The sequence below is a fragment of the Callorhinus ursinus genome, unplaced genomic scaffold (genome assembly GCF_003265705.2).
Source record: "Callorhinus ursinus isolate GAN/ISIS: 27379988/994484 unplaced genomic scaffold, GSC_fseal_2.0 scaffold19, whole genome shotgun sequence".
NCBI lineage: Eukaryota > Metazoa > Chordata > Mammalia > Carnivora > Otariidae > Callorhinus > Callorhinus ursinus.
In genome coordinates, this window is record NW_027397081.1 from 15,003,478 (window position 1) to 15,026,818 (window position 23,341).

The window sequence follows — 23,341 nt, forward strand, 5'->3', positions numbered from 1 at the left end:
CCTCAAAGAGTGAACACTCTAGAGAAGGAAATAAACATGTAAACAGATTTTTAAAAAAACCCTTGTGTTAATTAAGTACTAGTAATTATGTGTACATGTCTTTAAAATGCAACATCAAGACCTTGTTGTTTTAGAGCTTGAAGCAGGAGACACAAAGGGAAATGTGCCAGCAGAAGTGATAGCTAACTGGAATAAACTCCCAAAGGAGCCGTGTTACTCCTTTTTAGCTATAGGACTGAGAGACACAGTAGGCTTCTGCAATGTTTCTTCATCTTCTCTGGTTGTTCTTCATGATCTTCTTAGTTCTCCTGTGGCCTCCTCATATAATGAAGCCATATATGATGATAACAAAATTTAGAAGCTTCAAATTTCAAAGAATTTCGAACAATTAGAGTATTGGGGTGATTTTGATACTGTCTGTGGTTATTGATGCTAATCTCCAGTTGATTCACCAATAAACCTTTGTAGTTGAAGAAATTTGATTATTCAAACTCTTAAGACTAAACATTTTGGAGACCAAATATGCAAAGATACGGTTGCTAAGGGGCATGTCTGAGAAACCTACCACTTAATTCAGTGCTCCGAAGTGCAGAGGAGTCTCTTGCCAGAAAAGAAAGTGAGCAGACTTATCCTAGACCCTACTCATCTGAGGCTGGAAGCGGCTGAGCTTGTTTATTTAATAGAAAAGTTTCCAAATTAGCTTTGGTACCTCCACCTTAGCCTGGGAGGTGAAGAACTCCAGGTGAGTGATTTTTGCTCTGACTGTGGTAAACTGGGAAGAATCTAAGGGAGGAACTAAAAATCTATGTATTTTAGTTAGGGGCAGGGAGGAAAAGGCGTTGAGGTCGATCAGTTGAAAGTTTATCAGATCACTGGTGTTACTAGGAACTGTGTCACATTGAGTCAGTGCAGATGGCTTAGGTCTCGATTACCTAAACTCTGATTGCTAATGCTGGAGTGGTGCCTAGTTGCAGTTCTGAGGGATGGAAATGCACATTGCCGTCCTTTGGAAGGATTCTGAAATTTGTTGAATGTTTCTCTATGAGCCGAATACTAATATAAAAGGAAGAATGAACTGTTCCAAGATGTAAGCCAATTTTTTATTCCAGAATACGAGTTGCATAGTATTTTATCCTTCACTGGTGTTGGTTTTTGAAAGGAAGAATGAAATCATGCACCTGCCTGTCTGCCTTTGGATACTTCCTGGGAGCAGGAATCATGTCTTGCTTATCCTTGCATCTGGAGCAGATAGCATATAAATGGCAAGCATATAAATGGTTTTTGAATGAATGAAGAAGTGAAAGAAATAGTGCTTTGTTTGAAAAGTTGGCTTGGTAGTACATAATTCCTTGAAACACAGAATTTCGTGTATTTTTCTCAAATGTCTTCTTTATATTTCATATGTAAACATTATTATCTGAATACTTATTTTGGGTTCACTTAGGTTCCCTTGTGGAAAAAAAAATATTCCTGTTGCCCCATCATTTATAAATAGAACCAGACTCTAAAGAATTAAAATTCTTCCATTAAAATAAAAATCCTCAAATGTTAAGGTACTTATAAAGTAGAATTTGGTAGAGGTGTACCTGGTAAAGGTATGCCAGAAGTTTTCAAATAACTCGTTACCCTAGAGTTAGGGGTATGGGTCATAAAGACAGACATTCTACACATTCGTTATTTTTACAGTTAGATTTCATTTAGGAAGTGACATTAGATAGGTTCATTGCATTCTTTTTTTTTTTTAAGATTTTATTTACTTATTTGATAGAGAGAGCACAAGTAGGGGGAGCAGGAGAGGGAAAGGGAGAAGCAGGCTCCCCACGGAGCAGGGAGCCCGATGTGGGGCTCGATCCCAGGGCCCTGGGATCACGACCTGAGCCGAAGGCAGCCACTTACCCGACTGAGCCACCCAGGCGCCCCGGTTCATTGCATTCTTGATCACTGGAAGCTAAATATGACAGAATAGTATTTTACCGTGCTCCACTTGGCAAGGATATTTTTCTATGTTTGGAGGAAGGAAAGTGTTAAAATCTTGGCAGTCTGGACTCCAAGGACATCACTGTTCAGAAGGCATCGGTTTGCTGGCTCTTCCCTACTCTGTCTTTGGAATGCTGTGTTCATCAGGGAAAGCCATATTGAAAGGAAAAGTGTGTGTGATGTATGGCTGTTTGGGCCCAGTTCCCAGGAATACTTGATCATGTGTAGCATGGTGTCTCCTGTCCTTTCTGTCTTCAGGGCTGTCCAGGCTTATGCTACAGTGCCAAACGTGGATTTAATTGCAGCTCCCTTTGTTGGCTTTTTTGGTAGACATTTGGTCTTAGCCTTTTGATTTTTAGGCAAGTCCAAATCCTTGGGAGGCCAGCACTGTTACCTTGTTGACATCTTCCAGGAACCCCACCTGTGAAAGGGGGTGATGGCAGCGAGATGAGAGGGAGGCAGGAAGGACTTCCACAGAGCAAGCACCCTCTTGTAGCAGCTCGTTCCCAGCGCTTTCTCGATTTGGCTTCCCTTCGATTTCTTTCTTTCTTTCTCTCTTTTTTTTTTAAGATTTTATTTATTCATTTGAGACACAGAGATAGAGCGAGCATGAGCAGGGAGAGAGGCAGAGGGAGAAGCAGGCTCCCCGCTGAGCCAGGAGCCCGATGTGGGGCCCGAGCCCAGGACCCCGGGATCATGACCTGAGCCGAAGGCAGACTCTCAACCATCTGAGCCCCCCAGGCACCCCACTTTTTTTTTTTTTTTTTTTAACGGCTCTTACTTGAAAGTTCAGAGTCAGGTTAGAGCTCTTTAACATAACAATGCAGGCTTTTGTTTTTGGTTTAACTGGATGATTTAAGCAATTGGTAGTTACTTTTTAAGCAAGCTTGAAGAAGTCAACCTATATTTCAAGTAAAAAGAAAGTTCTTGGGGGAGGTGGAGTCTTTTTTGACTACTCATTCTTTTCTTATTCCGACTACAAGATCATAAGGAAAGAGTTAACACTTTCTGTCATGTTGGAAAGTACTTGTGAAATTTAAACATTGGCAGTTAGTTCTGTTACCGCTTGACAGCTCAGGAGTACTCTGTTTTGGAGCGCATGGCAATTAGGATTGTATAGTGCCTCACCAGGGTGGCTGATGGTGAACATAGCAGTGTGGATCTCTTCCATTTCTTTTAAGGATTAGTAATCTTTTATTACCTCACCTGTTGGATACTTCACATGTCAGTTATTATATGTATAGTTGCTAGAACTCGCTCCCTGCAGCACTGGGAGCATAAAATTCATGCATGTAGCAGTGTAGTTAGTCCCTGGATAGTGTTGTGAAACCTCCAGAAGTCTTTGTGAAGTGTCTAGATTAGCGTGTCGTTCCATGAGGATAATGCAGGAAAAGAATGAGTTAAATCAAACTTTTAAGGATCTGAAAATGGGCGTCATGTTAACTTTCACAGTAGCTGAAGGAATAGCAAATTTTGTACTGGAGATTATTTATCTGATTCCTTTAAATATTTATAATTTTAAATGGTAACTATTTTGGTAGGAAATCTTTGTAACTAACTGTATGATCTTAGGCAAGTCATTTGGCCCCTCCAGTCAGTTTCTAAAACCACATCAACAATAAGAACTACAGTATGGATGTTGCCTTATAATTTTCTGAGTGATTTTACATAATGTAATTACATAATTTGCATAAATTATTTCATTTACTCCTTACAACACTTCAGTAAATGAAGACATTGAGACATAAAAATAGTAAGTTACTTGTCTAAGATCATATAGCCTGGAAGTGCTAGAACTGAGTCCTCAGTCGAGGTCCACGTGCGCTCTTTACTCATGTCATGTGCCGACATGCCAGTGGTGGACTGGGCCCCTCTAAAATCCTAAGGTACTGCCATTTTTTTTGTTGTTTTTGATTTTTTTTTTTTCTTCAGCATTTGAGGCAGCTTACCACGGGGCTATTTTCTTTGCCTGCTTTTTTCCTCAAAGTACATTGTAGGATTACTATTTTAAATGTCCTTTTTTCCTGCCCAAAAGTATATTTAAAAAATTAACACTATGGGAGCACCTGGCTGGCTTAGCCGATAGAGCATGCGACTCTTGATCTGGGGCTCTTGAGTTCAATTCCCATGTTCGGCATAGAGCTTACTTTAAAAAAAAATTTAACAGTATGGAATTTCCATTATTGTGACAGGTTTTTGGATTAATTGGGTCTTGTGAGTTTGGGCTTCTCTTTTTGTAATGTTGTAGTTTGCAAGTATAAACTCTGAGAGTCATTCCAGAAATTTATTTGGGGTTAAGCCCCACATGTATGAGGTTGTCCTAACTTGTTTTAAGGTGAAGAGGTAGATTTATTCTTATTCACAAATAATATTCATAATAAGAATTTAAATTTAATTTAATGATGAGAGAAAGCCCTGTAAAAAGCACGCACCTTACTCTTGTATTCTTTAAACTTAGGTTTTACACATTCTTAGAATTATAGTGCTTTTCAGACAAATCCCTTTGAAGAGGATAATTTCAGGTTTTTCTTAAATAGTTAAATGCTTTAATAATGTTAGCATTCAGAACAAAAACCTTAGATTCCAAGAACTCTCTCAGTTGCGTAGTTTGCAAGGTCTTGGACTCAAACATTTTGCTTCTTAAAGCATTTAAATTTAAGAGCTGAACCTGCTAATTTGTCTAAAAGGTTGCATGTATCTTTTCATATATTCCTGATTAATAAGTGGTTGAACAGATTAGCACCTGACTCTAGCTTTACACTAACTGGGGAAACAACTTTTCAGAAAATCCACAGATGTTGTCCATATGCATGTGGTCTTTGCTCTTGAGAGGAAAACTGGGGCTTTAATTGTTGGAACATATTTTGGGGCTAGGCTTATCAGTATAAATTGGAGGTTCAAGAAAATCTGTCTCTCAATCCTTATTTTATTCTTTTATGTGGATTTTGTTTCAGGGATTTGAAATTCTGTCTCTTGTCTCTTTCGGGAAAGAACTGTTTCTGAATCAGTGAATTTCTGTTAATCAGTTTGTTTAAATAGACCACCTTTCTTGAGAACTTGTCAAAATAAGTTAAATCCTTAAGGATTTTTTTGAAAGGGCAGGTTAAAAGTTAGAGGTAAGGGGAAGTTTTTGCCTTTTGCCTTTTCCAAGTATAACAGAGTAAGATGCTTCTGTAAGTTCTTCTTGAATGCATTATTTCATCCTGTATGCGGTCAATTCATGATCCCTTTCACAGATGCTGCTGCCCACCATTAAGTCTCTTATCACAGGGCATTTTAAATTGATGCCATAAAATGCATGTTGAGAATCTTTGGATCTCAAATGTATAGAAATCACGTCTAAATGTCAATTCCTGAGTTAAGGAACTGACAATTATGGCAATTTCAGTCTCTATTAATATTTAGTAGACAAGAGATTATGATATGGTTTATGTTATTCCTTATGTGTGTGTAAACTTATCTACTTGTTGAAAAGATTTGTTTGTTTTATTGGAGCTGTATATTTCTGCCATTGTACTGATTTGCTTGCTTGAATTAAAGCCATTCTTTAATTGTTTTGGGCTGTATCTATAGTTTGAAATTAAGGACTATCCCCTGTGTACTATGCACCAAAGATGACATTTCAATGCATTGTTCAATTACTACACAGCTCCTATTTGTCTGTAATGAAGCTGTATGACTGGGTCCATTTATTTCAATATTACTTGTTTTATATTATCCATATAAATGATAATGATTAATATATAGAGTCTGATTTTCCAAATTCATTTGTGTCTCCTCTGGGCATTTCTTTGGGATATGTTCACACTTGTGTTTTTGTTTCTGATTTTAAAATAATTTTCCTTTGTTGTAGGATGAGCAGTTCTTAGGTTTTGGCTCAGATGAAGAAGTCCGAGTACGAAGTCCCACAAGGTCTCCTTCAGGTATGGCCAGTTAAGTGCATGGTGCCTTTTGTTTGTTAAGAGACCATGGCTTCCCCTTGCTTTCTTTGCATGTAAAGGATGATCTTAAATACGGGGGTGGGGGGGTTGCATCCTTCCCTTTCTCTCGCACTAAGTAAGAGATGGCTTATGAGCTAGACCTCTTTACAGGGCTCTTCTCTGTCAGGCCACTTATGCTTTATTCTTTATAATGCTTCTCTTTGGGAACTAGGTGGGGGGGGCATGGGGGTGTGTGTGTGGTCAGTTTCCACGGAATGACTAAAAGACCTGGTAGTTGAATTGAAGGTAACCTACTCAGAGCATCCTCAGATTCATAGATTTTTGAATGATACGGTAGTATATACAACTTTGGGAACAATCTGACTGTTGTTTTTTACAGATGAAATTTGGTCTACTATAGTCAATAAAATAAATAAAATAAAATAAATATTTATTTTATCTGATCCTTGAAAGGCTGTATTAAAATAAAATAAAATAAAAATGATATGGGGGTATTTCCATTTTTAAGCGATATTTGTCATTGTTCTCGCCAAGAAAATATCTAGAATGTCTTGAAATTCTAGACTTCGAGAAGTTTCCTGAGAGACAGTCCTCAGTGGAAATAACATGCAATGGCTTGCAGAATTCTAGTCTGTATAGGGGAGGGATCTTCTGAGGAAAAAACCATTTCCCATCTGTGCTGCCAATTCTGACTTCTATGGTTTGCCTTGCTTTGATCTGGATGGACAGTCTAGTTAAATATAATGTCGTTAGTGGTTTTGCTCTTTGACAGCGACTTAGTTCTTGATGTTTGTTAGCATTTGGGTTTCATTTAAGAGTCATAATGTTTGTATAGTAATCTTAATTGAAACACATAACTTGACAGTATCTTTTTTCCCGAATGGCAGGAGTGTTGCCATCCCAGTCGGGAGGAGTTAGCCTGTAGTACCCCAGTGTCTGTGCCACATACATAGTAGCCATGTTCTCATGAAGATGCAATGAAATCCTAAAACTTCCTATAGGAACGTGATTTTAGAGATCATCCGGTCTGACCCTCCATTTCTAGATGACAAAATGAGGCCGGGAAAATATATGATGCAGTTACTCATAACTGACTTTTGAGTTCTCTGAATATGTTGTGATTAACAGAGCTGGACTCTTCTCTGTTTTGGTTTTTCTCCTTGTCCACCAAAAAATTCTTTTAAAAATTGGATAGAAGAGGTTTTCCGGATTAATAAAGCCCTATGAGTGGCCAGGTTCAAGTCTAGCATGATGATAAGGAATCTTGTGATATACTTCTGGGTAGGAGTAATTCACAACCTTTCCTTGAATGGTTATCAGTCTACCTTGAATGTTGTCTTGTTTTTGTTTTCTAAACCATCTGGGTATGCTTCATTATTTAAGAAATGAAACTTAGTTTTCTTGCTGTCTCCTAGTCCATTACTTTTGTTGTAATTAATATATATTGAGAATGGATTTATGAACCCTTAATGTATTAAAGGAAGTTTCAAGTTAATTGGTGAAAAAAACATTTATATTTGGAAAGCTCAAGAGTAAGACCTTTGTTGATTTCTGTTCTGTTAGGAAGTTGGTTCCATAGTCTAAAATGTTCATCATCATACTGGCATAAATGTCTTTTGATGCCTGTTAGGGGAGATTTTAGTCTCAGAAGAATGTTGAGTCATATCAGACATTGGAAAGTCATGAGGGAAGAGAAGTTGTGAGAGACCAGGAAACTCTTAATCCATTTAGAAAATCCAGGTTTATACAAAGAATTTTAGAAAACAGCCTTGTTTTCTCAAGTCTCTTGAAAAAGTAGCAAATTGAGCTGATTTATAAATTGGCAAATTCCTTTTATTTAGACTAGAAGAAGTCTGATTTAATAAATTGTTGATTTGCTCTTGACATCAATTAGGGTTAAATCTTTTTTGTAACCTGGGACTAACTAGTTCAAGAACCTGTAAGTAGGGGAGTAGATTAATGGACACATCATCATGTCACTTCACTGAGGAGTTCACATGCCACTGAGTTCAGTGATCTTATTCTGATGTCTCACGGATGAACATTTTTCTATTCAATAAAGCTTTCTTAGTTTACTTTGACAAAACAGACTGAAACTATAGGAAGCTGAGCTGCCCAGGTGCTTTCCTGACAAAAGTTGGTATGTTATCGATCGAAGAGCTCCTTGTTCAAATTTGTGAAAGCCAAAATTCCACCGAAAAGATGGGATGACTTCCTATGAACATGTTCTCAAATATTAATCTTAGTGGCTAGGATATGGAAAAGGTAGCATAGATTTTTTTGGTAAACCTATTTTTTTTTAATTAAAAAAAAAAAGCCCTCGCTCACCTGAAATGGTAGGAAAATCAGTTTTGCATATTAATTGCTTGGTTGAAAATCTGTTATCATTATCTTAGTTGTTCTGTCCCAAAAGTTAGATGTTATAGGTGGAATGTTATTTACTTGGTTTCTTTGAGGCAAGTTTTTGGTGAAAAGAAGCTAAGCCTAATTAAGATGTTTAAGTGACTCACTAGACCAGGTAGAGGTCAGTACAAAATGGCTTGTGCTAAAGTATGTTCAGCTTAGTTCCGACCTGAACTACAAAGCTAAATGTATGCTCTTCATTGTTTAATTTTTATACACAGTTAAAACTAGCCCTCGAAAGCCTCGCGGGAGACCTAGAAGTGGCTCTGACCGAAATTCAGCTATCCTCTCAGATCCGTCTGTGTTTTCCCCTCTAAATAAATCAGAGACCAAATCTGGAGATAAGATCAAGAAGAAAGATTCTAAAAGCATAGAAAAGAAGAGAGGAAGACCCCCCACCTTCCCTGGAGTAAAAATCAAAATAACACACGGAAAGGACATTTCAGAGCTACCAAAGGGAAGCAAAGAAGATAGCTTGAAAAAGATTAAACGGACACCTTCTGCTACATTTCAACAAGCCACAAAGATTAAAAAATTAAGAGCAGGTAAACTCTCTCCTCTCAAGTCTAAGTTTAAGACAGGGAAGCTTCAAATAGGAAGGAAGGGGGTACAGATTGTCCGACGGCGAGGAAGGCCTCCATCGACAGAAAGGATAAAGACCCCTTCAGGCCTCCTCATTAACTCTGAACTGGAAAAGCCCCAGAAGGTCCGGAAGGACAAGGAAGGAACACCTCCACTCACAAAAGAAGATAAGACAGTAGTCAGACAAAGCCCTCGAAGGATTAAGCCGGTGAGGATTATTCCTTCTTCTAAAAGGACAGATGCAACAATTGCTAAGCAGCTCTTGCAGAGGGCAAAAAAGGGGGCTCAAAAGAAAATTGAGAAAGAAGCAGCTCAGCTGCAGGGAAGAAAGGTGAAGACACAGGTCAAAAACATTCGACAGTTCATTATGCCCGTTGTCAGTGCCATCTCCTCACGGATCATTAAAACCCCTCGGCGGTTTATAGAGGATGAGGATTATGACCCTCCGATTAAAATTGCCCGACTAGAGTCTACACCGAATAGTAGATTCAGTGCCACGTCCTGTGGATCTTCTGAAAAATCAAGTGCAGCTTCTCAGCACTCCTCTCAGATGTCTTCAGACTCCTCCCGATCTAGTAGCCCCAGTGTTGATACCTCCACAGATTCTCAGGCCTCTGAGGAGATTCAGGTACTTCCTGAAGAGCGGAGCGAGACCCCCGAAGTTCATACTCCACTGCCTATTTCCCAGTCCCCAGAAAACGATAGTAATGATAGGAGAAGCAGAAGGTATTCCGTGTCAGAGAGAAGTTTTGGATCTAGAACAACTAAAAAGCTATCAACTCTACAAAGTGCCCCCCAGCAGCAGCCCTCTTCCTCTCCGCCTCCACCTCTGCTTACTCCACCCCCGCCGCTGCAGCCAGCCTCCGGCATCTCTGACCACACACCTTGGCTCATGCCTCCAACGATCCCCTTAGCATCACCATTTTTGCCTGCTTCTGCTGCTCCTATGCAAGGGAAGCGCAAGTCTATTTTGCGAGAACCGACGTTTAGGTGGACTTCCTTAAAGCATTCTAGGTCAGAGCCACAATACTTTTCCTCAGCAAAGTATGCCAAAGAAGGTCTTATTCGCAAACCCATATTTGATAATTTCCGACCCCCTCCACTAACTCCTGAGGATGTTGGCTTCGCGTCCGGTTTTTCTGCATCCGGTACTGCTGCTTCAGCCCGATTGTTTTCACCACTCCACTCTGGAACAAGGTTCGATATGCACAAAAGGAGCCCTCTTCTGAGAGCTCCGAGATTTACTCCAAGTGAGGCTCACTCTAGAATATTTGAGTCTGTCACCTTGCCTAGTAATCGAACTTCTGCTGGAACATCTTCTTCAGGAGTATCCAACAGAAAAAGGAAAAGAAAAGTCTTTAGCCCTATTCGATCTGAACCAAGATCTCCTTCTCACTCCATGAGGACAAGAAGTGGAAGGCTTAGTACTGCTGAGCTGTCACCTCTCACCCCGCCGTCTTCTGTCTCTTCCTCGTTAAGCATATCTGTTAGTCCTCTTGCCACTAGTGCCTTAAACCCAACTTTTACTTTTCCTTCTCATTCCCTGACTCAGTCTGGGGAATCTGCAGAGAAAAGCCAGAGACCAAGGAAGCAGGCTAGCGCTCCAGCAGAGCCATTTTCATCTGGCAGCCCCACTCCTCTCTTCCCTTGGTTTACCCCAGGCTCTCAGACTGAAAGAGGGAGAAATAAAGACAAGGCCCCTGAGGAGCTGTCCAAAGATCGAGATGCTGACAAGAGCGTGGAGAAGGACAAGAGTAGAGAGAGAGACCGGGAGAGAGAAAAAGAGAATAAGCGGGAGTCAAGGAAAGAGAAAAGGAAAAAGGGATCAGAAATTCAGAGTAGTTCTGCTTTGTATCCTGTGGGTAGGGTTTCCAAAGACAAGGTTGTCGGTGAAGATGTTGCCACTTCATCTTCTGCCAAAAAAGCAACAGGGCGGAAGAAGTCTTCATCACTTGATTCTGGGACTGATATTGCTTCTGTGACTCTTGGGGATACAACAGCTGTCAAAACCAAAATACTTATAAAGAAAGGGAGAGGAAATCTGGAAAAAAACAACTTGGACCTCGGCCCAACTGCCCCATCCCTGGAGAAGGAGAAAACCCTCTGCCTTTCCACTCCTTCATCTAGCACTGTTAAACATTCCACTTCCTCCATAGGCTCCATGTTGGCTCAGGCAGACAAGCTTCCTATGACGGACAAGAGGGTTGCCAGCCTCCTAAAAAAGGCCAAAGCCCAGCTCTGCAAGATTGAGAAGAGTAAGAGTCTTAAACAAACCGACCAGCCCAAAGCACAGGTACTCTTTTCCATCTTGCCTGTTAAACTTAGTAGTTTATCGAGCCTCTTCTGTCAGTGAGTTTTCGGCGAAGTGTTTCGGTGATGTCTAGTTCTGGGAATCAGGAGAAGGGCAGGGGAAGTGGTGGCATTTGCAGTGCCCCTTCAAGGACTGGTGGGATTTTGATAGGTAGGAAATGACAGGGGAGAAAATTCTTCCTCTTCTTCTTCTTCTTCTTTTTTTTTTTTTTTTTTTTGAGAGAGAGCGCGCGTGCCCTCACGCCAGGGCAAGCAGGTGGGGGGGGGAGAGGGCAAAGGGGGAGAGAGAGAATCTGAAGCAGCCTCCACGCCCAGCGCAGAACCCAACTCGGGGCTTGATCTCACACCCTGAGATCATGACCTGAGCTGAAATCAAGAGTCGGACGCCTAACCGACTGAGCCACCCATGCGCCATAGGAGAGGATATTCTAAACAGAGGGCACAGTGTGGGTAGAGATGAAAAAGTATGAGACACATCTGAGAGGAACAGCGGATCGCTGGACTGTGATGCACAGGAAGGTGGTGACTTAAGACTGAAAGGTAGTTTGTACTTCATGGGTTTGGTGTAGTGGAATCTGTGACCTAATGTTGAAGGTGCGTTTTTGTAGTCACATTGTTTTACTATTATTTACCAAAAAAAATGGGGGGGAGGCTTCTCTTCCTCTGAGCAGTGAGTGATTAGAGCAATAGATGATAGGTATTTGCAGAACACAGATGAGAAGCACTTAGCCTTAAGTTGCAGGCAGAAAAGCTGTAGGATTCAGTTCATTAAGATGATGACAAATTTTACAAAGAACAGTTCTTTTTTCTTTTTTTCTTTTTACAAAGGTAGCTAGGCACTGGCCTTTTCTGAGAAAACCCACGGATCTTTAGGTTCTTTTTTTAAAATTGCCATGTGATACATATTTATGCCAACACACCAAGTTAGGTTAAGATGACCACACATTTAGGTTTTTCATGTTATTCAACCTAGGGCCATATTTACATTTAGTAGTTTTGCCAGTTGAGAGTTCTAGCAGGAGGATGATGGGATTTATTTCTGATACCATTTTGGACGTATTTTGGTTAGCCTCCTAGTGATAGGAGCAGTGGCTCTTTAAAATGTAAGACGTGGGGCGCCTGGGTGGCTCAGTCGTTAGGTGTCTGCCTTCGGTTCAGGTCGTGGTCCCAGCGTCCTGGGATTAAGCCCCGCGTCAGGCTCCCTGCTCCACAGGAAGCCTGCTTCTCCCTCTCCCACTCCCCCTGCTTGTGTTCCCTCTCTTGCTGTGTCTCTGTTAAATAAATAAATACAATCTTTAAAATTAAAAAAATTTTTAAAAAAGAGACTTAATTTGAAAAATAAAATAAAATAAAATGCAAGACGCTTCTGTGCAGAGCTGTGGCCTTTCATGCTTACATTTATAAGTTGTTTCCCCTACTTCTCTGTTGATCAAGGAAATAGAAGAAATAGTCTGTGATTAGATAAGCCCTGTTAACTCCAGGCCAAACTTTGGATAACGTAGACTGGCAGCTTGAGTTTTGAGGGGAGTTTTGAAGCAGGAGTATAATGGGGAATAGAAATTTAGTTGATTTCTGTTTTTTTATTAAAAACCCTGCCCCCCCCTTTTGGCTGTCAATTTTAGGATACAGAACTAGTCGATTTCTATAGATTGTCATGGCTTATCAGCTGGGAATAGCTAGAGTTGTATGTGTTGATTCTAGATTGTAATAACCTACCAGCTATACCTTTGCTTCATTTAATCACATTTTCAACATGTATGCTTGCCGTTGTTTGTTTTGACTTGCCTCTTATTCAGGGTCAAGAAAGTGATTCATCAGAGACCTCTGTGCGAGGACCCCGCATTAAACATGTCTGCAGAAGAGCTGCTGTTGCCCTTGGCCGAAAACGAGCTGTGTTTCCTGATGACATGCCCACCCTGAGTGCCTTACCATGGGAAGAACGAGAAAAGATTTTGTCTTCCATGGGGAATGATGGTAGGTCAGGGGTGTCAACCTCGAAGTCTGAGCAGACATTTTTTGATTTGTTTGCTGGTCGTTCTGGGGATACCTAGTAGGCCCTTCATAGCACTGTGTGTTAGTCTGGGTCCTCCAAAAAGCAAATGGCAAGGGTGTATTCAGTGTGCAAGGATTACCCTAGAGGAAATGCCCGAGAGAGAAAATTGGGGGGAGCTGGGGAAGGCTGGGACAATGGTCAGGCTGCTCTGTAAGTCTGACCCCAAGGAAAGAGAGAGGGAGGGAGGGTTGGGCAGAATCTTCCCAGACTGTCTTCCCAGAGAGTTTGGCAAGGCTGTGGGGGAGTCCTTGAGCAAAAGCTGACTGTCAGGGGAGTTTTGTGTCTCCCAGGAACAGGCCCGCCTTAGTATCCCTGCCATGCTCAGTCACTACCTAGGACCAACCCCCATGGTAAGTGTGGGCTCGGTGTACCACTGGATTTCAGAGCACAGCAGTTGGGGCCGTTTGTCAGTTAGCTTCGTTCCCTGTTGTTGGACGTCTGTGGGGCACATTCTCATGGTTGCTTTTAGATGCTGGGTGACTTAAATGCTAGGTGACTGCTTATATAAAATGTAGAGGTTTAGAGAATCTTAAGAAGGATTCAATTCGCATTCCTGGTTTTAGGTTAGACTGTGTTTTGTTCTCAGTGTTCGGATTTCTGCTTTCATCAAGCTGCAAGTTATAGGCGTTTTAAAACATTTAAAGAATTATTTAAAACAGGCTCTGACTTCTGCATATGAATATTTTTATTATGACGTATTTCATTTTTGGAGTCCCAATTAAAATGAGGCTTGAATGTATATAATGATATAAACGGATTTTGAGGAATTCCGCCTCTGCTCCCAAGAAGGAATTAGATACTCCCTCAGAACTAACGACACGTTTCTTTAACAGACAAGTCATCAATTGCTGGCTCAGAAGATGCTGAACCTCTTGCTCCACCCATCAAACCAATTAAACCCGTTACCAGAAACAAGGCGCCTCAGGAACCTCCAGTAAAGAAAGGGCGACGATCCAGGCGGTGTGGGCAGTGTCCCGGCTGCCAGGTGCCTGAGGACTGTGGTGTTTGTACTAATTGCTTAGACAAACCCAAGTTTGGTGGCCGAAATATAAAGAAGCAGTGCTGCAAGTGAGTGGGTGTCTTACTCTGAGGTGTTGACCTCTCAGCCGTGGAGGTTGTGTGTTTATGCCTGGTCTGTTGCAGGGATGCATCAGAAAACTGAATGTGGTTGTGTTGAGTCTCCTTGAGGTGCAAGGTTAGTTTTGCAGAGTTGGATTTTGTGATGTGGCCAGGATTGGGCTGTCCTTAAATAAGAAATACTCAGGGCAGTGCTGTGTAGTAGAAAGTCCTGCAGCGGTGGAAAGATTCTCTGTCTGCTCAGTTCGTGTGGTAGCCACTAGCCGAACGTGGCTGTAGAACACTGGAAGTGTGGTTAGTGTGACCGAGGAACTACATATTTAATTGCATTGCATTTCAGTTAATTAAATTTAAATGGCCACATGTGCCTAGTGGCTACCATATCAGTGTAGCTAAGGAGGGCTTCCATGTAAAAACTGACAAATTTATATATTCATATTTTATATATTATATAAGTTATATATAAGTCACATGTATATGTAATATTCACATATAATTGAGGTATAATTTATATTTAATTTAACTATATATTATAATATCTATTTGTATTATAATTTTTCAGGTCAACTGAAATTACCTTTATGGCATTGAGGAAAAAGTGGTGATATCTTAGTCTGAGACCCTTGGCTTTCTAACTCCAGAATATTTTCATGCATGTGGAGTTTTTGATCTGAAAGTTTTGATTACTTGATCTTTTCTCCCTTTTTTAAGTTAGTTTGTGGATTCACTTTCTGCTCTTTGGCATAATTTGTTTTAAATGGATCAAGAAAGTTGCACAAACAAATTTTAGTGACTGAGCATCTCATAAAGTGCCTGGCACAAGGAGTAGATATTAGCAATAGGTATTTGCTGAATGAATGGTAACATGAAAGTGATTTATAGAAAGTGTGGCTGGGAGAAATTAGTTCAGGGGAGATAGTTTCTAGGAGACAGTAAGTAGTTCTGTGCTTTCGTTTAGTCTGGCCTTAAGCAAGAATCTTGTCTCAGTCCCATTAGTGGAAAGAAGTGAGACAAATCACTGATCAGCAGAAAGGTACATGATTGCAAGATAAACCTGCACTGTAATTTAGGGGTTGAAATGTATTTAGCTCAGTTTTAGACTTCAAAGTAAGTTTTAGTTTCATTAAGTTGAGGGGTGAACTATGTATCAAAGCCCTGAGATAGACCTATAGCATTGTAGTGTCAGACAAAGGACTTGTTGGTTAATTTTAGTCCATTTTTTATTCAGATTACTATATGAATGTTAATCTCATAAGGGAGCAGAACCGATTTGACTATAAGACACCAGCTGATCATTTTGTGTGTGGTGCTAGTTAGTACTGGGTTAGAAGAAATCTGAGTCCCATTTCAAAAATAATTTGATATTTATTCCTTTTAGACCCTAAAGGTAGGTAAAATTGCTGATCGAAGCATTCAGAGGCTCAGATTGAATCTGAGTACTTTTTTCAGCTCTCAGAATGAACCCTAGTAAAGGTTCACTGATTCTTGCAGACAAATTAACACTTGTTTCAATGGCTTTTCTTCTAAATGTAGTTTACTTTATGGTATCCCTTGTTATCCTAGGATGAGAAAATGTCAGAATCTACAGTGGATGCCTTCCAAAGCCTACCTTCAGAAGCAAGCAAAAGGTAGCGTTGTAAAAGGATTTTTCCCAAATGTTTCCTGCTGTAATACCACATAGTCATGTACATCTAGTGTACATAGAACACTAGTTGTTCATTTGTTTGTTTGTTTAACTGCTTTTCCCAGCGAGTTGGTGGTTGTTGAAGCTGGGTGGTAGTTATGTGAAGGTTCATTTTACTATTCCCTGTACTTTGAAATTTTCCATAATCAAAAAAATTTTTAAATTCCTGTGACAATTCCAGTCCATTCTGTTTCCGAGAGCAAGACAAGTATACCTGTCTCACCTGACCAGCTTGCTCTTTCCAGTGTCGACTTCAGCGCAGGGCACTGTGAATAAGATAGTGTTACATTCCTCTGCTTCTGTCTTAAAGAAAGTTTTTCTCACTTACAGATAAATCATCTTGGTCTTTTTTCCCCCTAGCTGTGAAAAAGAAAGAGAAAAAGTCTAAAACCAGCGAAAAGAAAGAGAGCAAGGAGAGCAGTGTTGGGAAGAGCGTGGTGGACTCTGGTCAGAAACCTGCCCCGTCAGCAAGAGAGGACCCTGCCCCCAAGAAAAGCAATAGTGAACCTCCGCCTCGAAAGCCCATTGAGGAAAAGAGCGAAGAAGGGAATGCCTCTGCCCCAGTTCCTGAATCCAAACAAGTTACCACTCCAGCTTCCAGGAAGTCCAGCAAGCAGGCCTCCCAGCCAGTGCCAGTCACCCCTCCACAGCCACCGAGCACAGCACCACCAAGAAAGGAAGTTCCCAAGACCACTCCTAGTGAGCCCAAGAAAAAACAGCCTCCGCCACCAGAATCAGGTGAGTGAGGAAGGCAAGAAGGAGTTGCCGAACCAGAAGTACCAGCAAAGAACACTGATGCCTTAAACAGCATTTGAAAACCCGAAATGTATATTTTTAAGCCTTTAGTTAAGGAAAATTAGCTCTCTTTTAAGCTATTTATATAATAATAAAGAAATAGAAGCAAAAAACCAGTTAAGTTGGAGGTGTTGTCTTAATTTCCTGTGTAAAGCCTAGAGTTTCAGTCGGTTCTTGTGTTTTCTGATGCCCCTTTCTTCACAGGCCAGTAAGTCCTCAGGTGGTCCTTGCTGTTTAGCACAAACTCTGAGTTTAGCAGTGTCTGACTGCAATTTATTTTGAATTCTTTAGGTCCAGAGCAAAGCAAGCAGAAAAAAGTGGCTCCTCGCCCAAGTATTCCTGTAAAACAAAAACCAAAAGAAAAGGTGAGGAGAGATTTGTTTCTCTGCCATTGCTCAGGGATGTGTTGCATTCATAAGACATAGTCTTATCCTTGACATTTACGTGATTGAGTGAAGGAAACTGCATATCTGCTTCTCTGTAGATGGCAGTGGACTTCCTTAAAAAGAACAAACCAGGTTTAGGCTTTAGCTCGTTTTGTTTTTTGTCTTTCCCCTTCTTTGTGGCCTTCCGTGCTTAGGCTGATGCCGCAGGCCGCTTACTATGATTGTTTTTGCCCTCGACGTCCTTTAGCGATATTTGTCTATAGCCATCACCCTTCCCCGTGTCCACTGTGTTTTTACGTGGAGAGAGAGAGGTCTTTAAGAATCTTCTGGCTCGGGGCGCCTGGGTGTCTCAGTTGGTTGAGCATCCGACTCTTGATTTCTGCTCCGGTCGTGATCTCAGGGTCATGGGATCAAGCCCCACATTGGGCAGCACAGAGTCTCCCTCTACGTCTCCCTCTGCCCCTCTCCCTGCACACGCGTGTCGCACTTGCGTGCTCTCTCTCTCTCTCTCTCTCTCTCTCAAATAAGTAAATTGTTAAAAGAAAAAATCTTCTGGCGCTTTCTGCCGTCTCTCTGTGCCACCATAATGGTGGTGCATGAGCGTCCTGGCTGATGCATCAACAATGCCAAAGAGAGGCAGATGCCAGGGTCTTATTAAGCCTTGCTCCAAGGTCATTGTCTGGCTTCTGACTGTGGTGATAAAGCATGGTTACACTGGCGAGTTGAAATCATTAATGGTCCCAGAGCTGCGAATACTGTTGTGACTGTCCTAGACCAGTTAAACAAGAGTAAAATGATCAGCCCCAGATTGGATGAGCAACTTAAAGATCTAGAAAAATGGCAGAATAACCTGCTCCCATGCTGTCACTTTGGTTTCATTGTGCCAACAACCTCAGCTGACATCATGGACCACAAAGAAGCAAGACAAAAACCCACAGGAGGGAGAGTCCTGGGATTCTCCTACGGCTGTGATACATACATAAAATGCCCCCATGGAAAAAAGAATCTGAAGATTAACTCTCTGTGTCTGTGGAATACTTGTGCTGGAAACATGTTCTCCAGAACTATTCATAAGATTTTTTGTTTGCATCGTTACCTGTTGCAAAAGTGAAGGCAAGTGGGATGTGGTTTTGTTCTTTATCCATCTTCTGTCTCTGTAGGAAAAGCCACCTCCAGTCAGTAAGCAGGAGAACACAGGCACTTTGAACATCCTCAGCACTCTCTCCAATGGCAATAGTTCGAAGCAAAAAATCCCAGCAGATGGAGTCCACAGGATCAGAGTGGACTTTAAGGTAAAAGCGTTTTGTGACCGTGTAGTATGTCGAGCGTCATGGACTTCAGATCAGAAAAATGATGTTGTCCAAGGTGTTGATGAAAGAGGGGGAATTCAGCACCCAGTCAGGGAATAAGAACTACCATTGGCAGGTGGGTTCAGGTGTGAGAGAACTCTGGTCAGTGTCGTGAGGTCACCATTTACGAGCTGACGAACAAACGCAGGCATCGGCCTGAGCAAGAAAGTGCATTCGGATGAGAACAGCGTCTGAGGAAATAATTCTTTCACGTGGGAATTCTCCAACCATGATGATTGCTTGAATCAGCAAAACTCTAAGGAGAAAAGTCACTCCCGGGATATCTTTGCGTTCTCGTTAACATGAATTAAACCAGTAGGTGAGCATTTTAACAGTTTGTGTCTGAGATGAAAATTTTTTAAAGTAGCAGGTTGTTCTTGAACCCACTGAAACTAAGTCTTCTTGCCATTTTGGTGTCACTCTGGTTTTATGCTTGCTGGCCTTGCTCTCAATCCAAAGCTGTGTGTCACTGGAACACTTCCATAAACGATCCGTCTCTCTCTCTGCAGGAGGATTGTGAAGCAGAAAATGTGTGGGAGATGGGAGGCTTAGGAATCTTGACCTCTGTTCCTATAACACCCAGAGTGGTTTGCTTTCTCTGTGCCAGCAGTGGGCACGTGGAGGTAAGAGAAGCTGCTTCTTGGTACCCCAGACAGTTGAATGGTAGATGATTTTGCTGTGATGAAAGAAATCATTTCTTCTGTCTTGTTGGTATGTAGCAGGTACTGTCCCCTCTTTGTTTTTGATTTATTTTTTTAAAGAAATATTTACGCCCACCATGGGGCTCGAACTCACAACCCAGACAGCAAGAGTCGCAGTCTCCACAGACTGAGCCAGCTGGGCACCCCTACGGTCCAGCTAATGAAATGCTTTACAAGTTTTTTAGAGATTTCATGAAGGAATCTGCTTCTTAGTAGAGGAGCAAAATTATTGAGTGTGAAAGGATTAATGGTCTCATCTCTTAAAATTCATTCTTTTTATTAGAGTTCTGATAGTTCTGCTAAATGTCCAAACATGGCAAAAATGATAGAGCGCACTTCTGGAAAAAGAGATGGCTCTCTTATATTGATTATCAAAATCCCCTTGTCTACAAGGAGCTCTTAGCAATAGTAAGAAAAAGGAACAACACCCAGTAAAAAAAATATGCTACGGACAGGAATATGTAATTCACAAAATGAGAAATAAAAACATGGTGGGCAGGGGCAAAGCCTTCTCATGACCAAAAATTGGACATTAAAGCATGATTAAAAAGATCATGTGGGGGGCGCCTGGGTGGCTCAGTCTTTAAGCGTCTGCCTTCAGCTCAGGTCATGATCCCAGGGTCCTCGGATCGAGCCCCACATCGGGCTCTCTGCTCAGCGGGAAGCCTGCTTCTTCCTCTCCCACTCCCCCTGCTTGTGTTCCCTCTCTCACTGTCTCTCTCTGTCAAATAAATAAATAAAATCTTAAAAAAAAAAAAAAATCATGTGGGAAGGGGAGCCTGGCTGGCTAAGTCGGTGGAGCGCACAACTCTTGATTTCGGGAGTTGTGAGTTCAAGCCCCACGTTGGCTATAGAGATTGCTTAAAAAAATAAAATCTTTAGAGGCACCGGGGTGGCTCAGTCGGTTAAGCATCTGACTCTTGATTTTGGCTGAGGTCATGATCTCAGGGTTGTGAGATCGAGCTCCCATCAGCTCTGAGTCTGCTGGAGATTCTCTCTCTCTCCCTCTCCTGCCCCCCCTTCTCAATTTTAATTTATTTAAATTAATAAAATCTTAAAAATAAAATCTTTTTTTAAAAAATCTTTTTAAAAAAATTTTGGGGAAAAAAGAGCATGTGGAAATAGGGACTTCCTGTTGGTGGAATCTAACTTAGTTGCGATCTTTCTTTCTGAAGAGATTGTTCAGATATATGTATTTATCTTTAAAATGAACATACGTCTAACCCAGCAGTGGCACTCCAGGTATTTATCCTAAGGATATAATTAGAGAAACAGCAATAGTCATATGCATAGGTATGTGTATATATATGTGTGTGTGCAATACGGATGTATGTAATAAACCCTTCTCTCTCATGTGTGTGTGCAGTCCGTATGTATGTAATAAACCCTTCTCTCTCTGTAATAAACAGAAGGCTTTATTTCAGTGCTGCTTATGATAACAAATAATAGGAAAGAACCGAAAGTTTGTCAATAAGGGGCGGGAGTCTTTAATCATAGGACGTGCATGTAAGGGCAAATAGGAAGTCCTAGATAGTAATATAGATTGATATTGACCTGGGAAGGTGTCCATGACATGTCACTGAGTTAATAAAAGAGCAGGTTACAAAGTAGTATGTAAAGCATGATCCCATTTTGGTTTGGACATTGTTTTAAAAATATATATGCAGGGGCGCCTGGGTGGCTCAGTCGTTAAGCGTCTGCCTTCAGCTCAGGTCATGGTCCCAGGGTCCTGGGATCGAGTCCCACATCGGGCTCCCTGCTCCGCGGGAAGCCTGCTTCTCCCTCTCCCACTCCCCCTGCTTGTGTTCCCTCTCTGGCTGTGTCTCTCTCTGTCAAATAAATAAATAAAAAAAATCTTAAAATATATATATATATATATATATATATATATATGCAGAAAGAATTGTGGAAGGATTTACACCAAAATCTTAAAAATGTGATTGGATTATGGGTGCCTTCTTTTCTCTTTATTTTCTTTTTCTTTTTCCTTTTGAGTCTTTGACAGTGAGTATTTGCCACCTTTACAATGCAAAGCACAATTTTATAGGAAGCAGTAGTTTGTCATTCATACAATTCTCAATTCCAGAATACCTCCTTAGCTTATTATTTTATCACATGTATTTTAAGGTCATGAAGAAATTCCAAGGCCAGATTATAATGTACATATTGAGCAATCAGGGAGACTCACTCACTAGCTAAGAGATTCAGTCCTGCCCACTTGCTATGTTAAATTATACAGTAGCAAAATTACAAATTATTGTCTGGTATTCATTCATTAAGCAAATATTTTAGTGCCTATTATGAACAATAATATTGTTCTAAGTGGTGGGGCTGCTTTAGATACTACTGAGACTAAGAATATTCAGTTTTTAGTGTCAGGGGTCTACTGTATCTCTTTTGCACATAATCTTAATGTTTTACATCCACACATATGCTGCTCACAGGAATAACTTGTAGCACCAGTCCTTCAACTTCTGTGATAAAATGGGTTTTTTTTCAGAGTATAATTGCTTTAATTTAAATTGTGTAGTTGTGCACAGCAATCCCACAGGATTCCTAAAAACTGAACTAGAGAATGAAGAGCTCACTGCCTGCATTATACTCCTACTAAAGCATAACTAGTGTTTGATGAATTTTTTTTTTAAGATTTATTTATTTATTTTAGAGACAGAGAGCACCCTGTGGGGAGGGGGAGAGGGAGAGGGAGAGAGAGAATCTCAAGCTGACTCCACATGGAATGCAGAGCCTGATGTCCGGTTGTGAGAGCACAACCTGAGCCAAAACCAAGAGTCAGATGCTTAACCAACTGCGCCACCTATGAACCCCCAGACATTAGAGAGCTTTTTTTTTTGTGTTTTTTTTTTTTAAGATTTTATTTATTTATTTGACAGAGAGAGCACAAGCAGGGGGAGCGGCAGGCAGAGGGAGAAGCAGGCCTCCCACCGAGCAGGGAGCGCGAGAGGCGGGGCTCGATCCCAGGACCCTGAGATCATGACCTGAGCCGAAGGCAGATGCTTAACCGACTGAGCCACCCAGGCGCCCCTCGAATTTTTAAAAACCTTTTATGTTGACATTATTTCAGATTTGCAGAAAAGTTATGAGAGTAGTACAAAGAATTCCCATGTACCCTTCACCCAGATTTCTCAAATGTTCATATTTTTGCTTTATCCTTTTCTCTTTGTGTGTCTGTATTTTACAAAGTGAGAAAATATGTACATAGATTTTATATATAGCATTTTCCTAAAAATTTGGAAGTTGCAGACGTGTCCTTTTATGTCTAAATATTTTAGTGTGTATTTCCTAAAACGAAGGACATTCTCATACAATCACGGTATAGTTGTCAAAGTCTGGAAATTAACAGTGGTATATTATTGTTATCTAATCTGTAAACCTTATTTAGGTTTGATCAGTTGTCCCAATAATTCTGCTATGGCAAAAGAAAAGTCTAGGTCATCCTTATTCAAATTTTTAAAAACTCCTTGCATGAAAATAACATTTCTACAACTAGAGATGGAAAGGACAAACCAGAGCTTACAACTGTCTTCAGTATTTTGTAGGAAGCCTTTAAAATCGTCCCTCTTTCCCCCTTCCCATAGCTCTTGCTTGTACCTCGCCTTAGGCACTTAACGCATTCTGGTAAATCTGGGATTATATTTATCTTGTCACTTTTTAAATTCTACCATTATTACTTTAGGCCCCTGCGTCCCCTCAGTGCCTAATCTTGTGCTTTTTTTTTTTTTTACATACTCATTGTAAATGATTATGTATTAACTTAAAATATATATATGTATATATATGCACACACCATTGGACTCCTAAAGCCTGAGGTCTGTAAATAGCATTTGGTTGATCTCTACATGTTGTTTGACAACTTCTGTGTTCCCCTCTTACCCTAGTTTGTGTATTGCCAAGTCTGTTGTGAGCCCTTCCACAAGTTTTGTTTAGAGGAGAACGAGCGCCCCCTGGAGGACCAGCTGGAGAACTGGTGTTGTCGCCGCTGCAAGTTCTGTCATGTTTGTGGAAGGCAGCATCAGGCCACCAAGGTATAAAACTAAGTAACAGAACTCTATTTCCATTTCTGCC

General features: G+C 40.9%; 1 protein-coding gene across 9 annotated transcripts in view; it reads left to right on the forward strand.

Moving 5' to 3' along the window:
- Positions 1-23,341, forward strand: part of KMT2A (lysine methyltransferase 2A) — a 77,125-nt gene that overhangs the window by 22,032 nt on the left and 31,752 nt on the right. For 7 of the 9 annotated variants that reach the window (XM_073903818.1, XM_073903820.1, XM_073903824.1 and 4 more), the window contains 10 exons: positions 5,831-5,900; positions 8,543-11,196; positions 13,010-13,187; positions 14,100-14,334; positions 15,907-15,971; positions 16,388-16,765; positions 17,114-17,187; positions 18,369-18,500; positions 19,067-19,180; positions 23,155-23,301. In XM_073903818.1, the coding sequence (XP_073759919.1) occupies positions 5,831-5,900; positions 8,543-11,196; positions 13,010-13,187; positions 14,100-14,334; positions 15,907-15,971; positions 16,388-16,765; positions 17,114-17,187; positions 18,369-18,500; positions 19,067-19,180; positions 23,155-23,301 (4,047 nt within the window). The remainder of the gene's footprint in view (positions 1-5,830; positions 5,901-8,542; positions 11,197-13,009; positions 13,188-14,099; positions 14,335-15,906; positions 15,972-16,387; positions 16,766-17,113; positions 17,188-18,368; positions 18,501-19,066; positions 19,181-23,154; positions 23,302-23,341) is intronic. The other 2 variants (XM_073903825.1, XM_073903826.1) reach the window with 1 other exon arrangement.